Source organism: Phycomyces blakesleeanus (assembly GCF_001638985.1).
Source record: "Phycomyces blakesleeanus NRRL 1555(-) unplaced genomic scaffold PHYBLscaffold_15, whole genome shotgun sequence".
In the NCBI taxonomy this organism is placed as follows: Eukaryota; Fungi; Mucoromycota; class Mucoromycetes; order Mucorales; family Phycomycetaceae; genus Phycomyces; species Phycomyces blakesleeanus.
The window spans coordinates 1,172,169-1,174,686 of NW_017265148.1; the positions used below are offsets into that span (position 1 = coordinate 1,172,169).

The window sequence follows — 2,518 nt, forward strand, 5'->3', positions numbered from 1 at the left end:
GACTTCATTTGCTTTGTATGTATATATGTAAAAAGGGATTTCATACCTTGTCTTAATCCAGAGTCTTGTTCCAGTTCGCAGCTTTGCTTCAATCCAGGTCCAGGTTCCAATGCAGAGTTCTTCCGGTTTGTTCATCTTTTTTTGCTTTTTTTTTGCTTTTTTTTTTTGCTTTTTTTTTTGCTTTTTTTTTTGCTTTTTTTTTTTTTGCTTTTTTTTTTTTTTTTTTTTGGTTTGGTTTGGTTTTTTTTTTTTTTTTTTGAGAGAGAGAGGAGGGCTTAGTATAGGCCTCAGGGTCGGATTTCTTTTGATCCTTTTGGAGTGGAGGACTTAATGTGCCTGATCATTTCTGATAGGCTTTGGTCTACGCCTCGGTTTTTGGATTTGATCCTTTTGGAGTGGAGGACTTAATGTGCCTGATCATTTCTGATAGGTTTTGGTCTACGCCTCGGTTTTTGGATTTGATCCTTTTGAAGTGGAGGACTTAGTATATGCCTCAAGTTCGGATTTGGTTTTTGATTTTTGGTTTTTGATTTTTGATTTTTGGTTTTTGGTTTTTTTTTGGAACTTGCTTTTGGAATTTTGCATTGGACCCCTTCTTGGAAATCGACTTGGCCTTGAGACTTGGAGGTACAACCCAGATTTTGGACTTTGATAGAAATGCGCCTCTACTTTTGTATGTATATATGTATGTATATAAGTGTGTATATGTATGTTTGTATGACTATGACTATGACTATGTGTATGTGTGTGTGTATTTGTTTGTGTGTGTGTGTGTGTGTGTGTGTATAAGAAAGAAATAGAAAAATAGAAATTGTGTGTGTTTGTGTGTGTATGTATTTGTCTACTTCTCTAATTGTGTACTTCTCTATTTGTTTGTATATGTTTGTGTGCTAGGACTAGTACTAGAACAGTACTTGGACAGTTTTTGGACATTTGGACTTGGACTTGGACAAGACTTGGAATTGGATTTGGACTTGGACTTGGACATAGCAATGGACCTTGGCTTGACTATTTTGGAGATTGTACTAGTGACTATGGGGTTTGATCTGAGATAGAGAGATAATTGTGAGCACAATTTTTTCTGGTCAATATTGTTCTGGTTGTTTTTCTTTTCTTTTTTCTTTTCTTTTTTTTGTATCTTTTCATTTTCTTTTTATATATTTTTTTCTCTTTTTCTTCTTTTCTTTTTTGACTATCTATCTTGATTTGGCTTTGAATCTTGACAGTGACCTTGAGGGTCTCTGAAAAGCCTTTTTTTCTCTGGTGCGCATTTGGAGCCTGTGTTGTAGTAATACAAAAAATGATTAGTCTATGTCTTGAGATAGCTCACCCTTTTTCACGGTACTTACATTAGCCTTTCTTGTGGGCCGCATTGATGTTTGCTCTGGCGCATACTTTGGCCTCTCTTGTAGGATAGTTAGCCATTTTTGCTGGCACATACTGTGGTCTTTCTTGTGGGCTGGTTGGCCCTTTTTGCTGGCACATACTGTGGCCTTTCTTGTGGGGCGGTTTGCCCTTTTCTTCTGGCACATGCTTTGGCCTTTCTTGTGGGGCGGTTTGCCCTTTTCTTCTGGCACATGCTTTGGCCTTTCTTGTGGGCCGGCGTGCCATTTTTTCTGGCACATACTTTGGCCTTTATTGTGGGATGGTTTGCCCTTTTTGCTGGCACATACTTTGGCCTTTCTTGTGGGCCGGTTTGCCCTTTATCTGGTGCGCACTTGGAGCCTGCATTGTAACAATACAAAAACAATTAGATTATGTCTTGAGATAGTTTGGTCCTTTTCCTGACACTTACATTAGCCTGTCTTGTAGGCCTGATTGGTCTTTGCTCTGGCGCATACTTTGGCCTCTCTTATGGGCTGGTGTAGCCTTTTTCTAGGCGCCCTTGTTGGGCTTCTGGTGAGCCTTATCGGCTTTTGACGAGGTGTCTTGAGGACACGACATAGCCGACAACTTTGCGGCAGAAATGGAACCATCGAGTTCCCCGGCAGAAGCAACAGGAAGCAACAGGAAGCAAATGTCCGACCAGTGGGATAAATGGCTCCTACCAGTGAGATAAATGGACCCGCCAGTGGAAGGAAAATGGGCGGCTGGCAACTGGCAACTGGCAACCGGCAACCGGCAACTGGCGGCTATATAAAAAGGTCCACTGGCGAGAGATGACAGGTTCACTGGTAGGAGGAAAGGGCCTACCAGTGGGAAGCAACAAACCCACTGGCAGAAAAGTCCCACTGGCGGAAGCAACAGACTAACAAAAAAAAAGCAACAAGCAACAGTACCTTTCAAATAACATGGACCGCCGTGGAAGGCATAGGGAAGGAACAAGCAACGGGAGGGAACAAGCAACGGGAACTAACCCAAAAAAGATGGTACCAGCCGCGCCCACCAGAAGAGACAACAGAAAGCAACCAGTAATACACAGGAATACGGACAACGGGCTCACACGCTACACGCGCGCTTGTGGACTTGCTCGATAGACCATGGTTGACCCGTGGCTACTACTCCATCGGGCCCTTTT

The 2,518-nt window shown here is 42.3% G+C and overlaps 2 protein-coding genes across 2 annotated transcripts; both read right to left on the reverse strand.

Annotated features, from left to right (window-relative positions):
- Positions 1–865: 865 nt before the first annotated feature.
- On the reverse strand, positions 866–1,611 carry PHYBLDRAFT_147567 (hypothetical protein; the record flags this gene model as incomplete). Its single annotated transcript, XM_018431895.1, has 3 exons — positions 866–1,008; positions 1,194–1,278; positions 1,396–1,611. 3 exons carry the CDS (start codon positions 1,609–1,611, stop codon positions 866–868), a joined length of 444 nt encoding a protein of 147 aa, XP_018289845.1.
- Positions 1,612–1,875: 264 nt separating this feature from the next.
- PHYBLDRAFT_147568 (hypothetical protein) lies at positions 1,876–2,495 on the reverse strand (the record flags this gene model as incomplete). The annotated part of the gene is made up of 3 exons (XM_018431896.1): positions 1,876–2,132; positions 2,194–2,248; positions 2,358–2,495. Coding segments are annotated over 3 exons (450 nt in total), but the record flags the coding sequence as incomplete, so codon positions are not given.
- Positions 2,496–2,518: the final 23 nt, after the last annotated feature.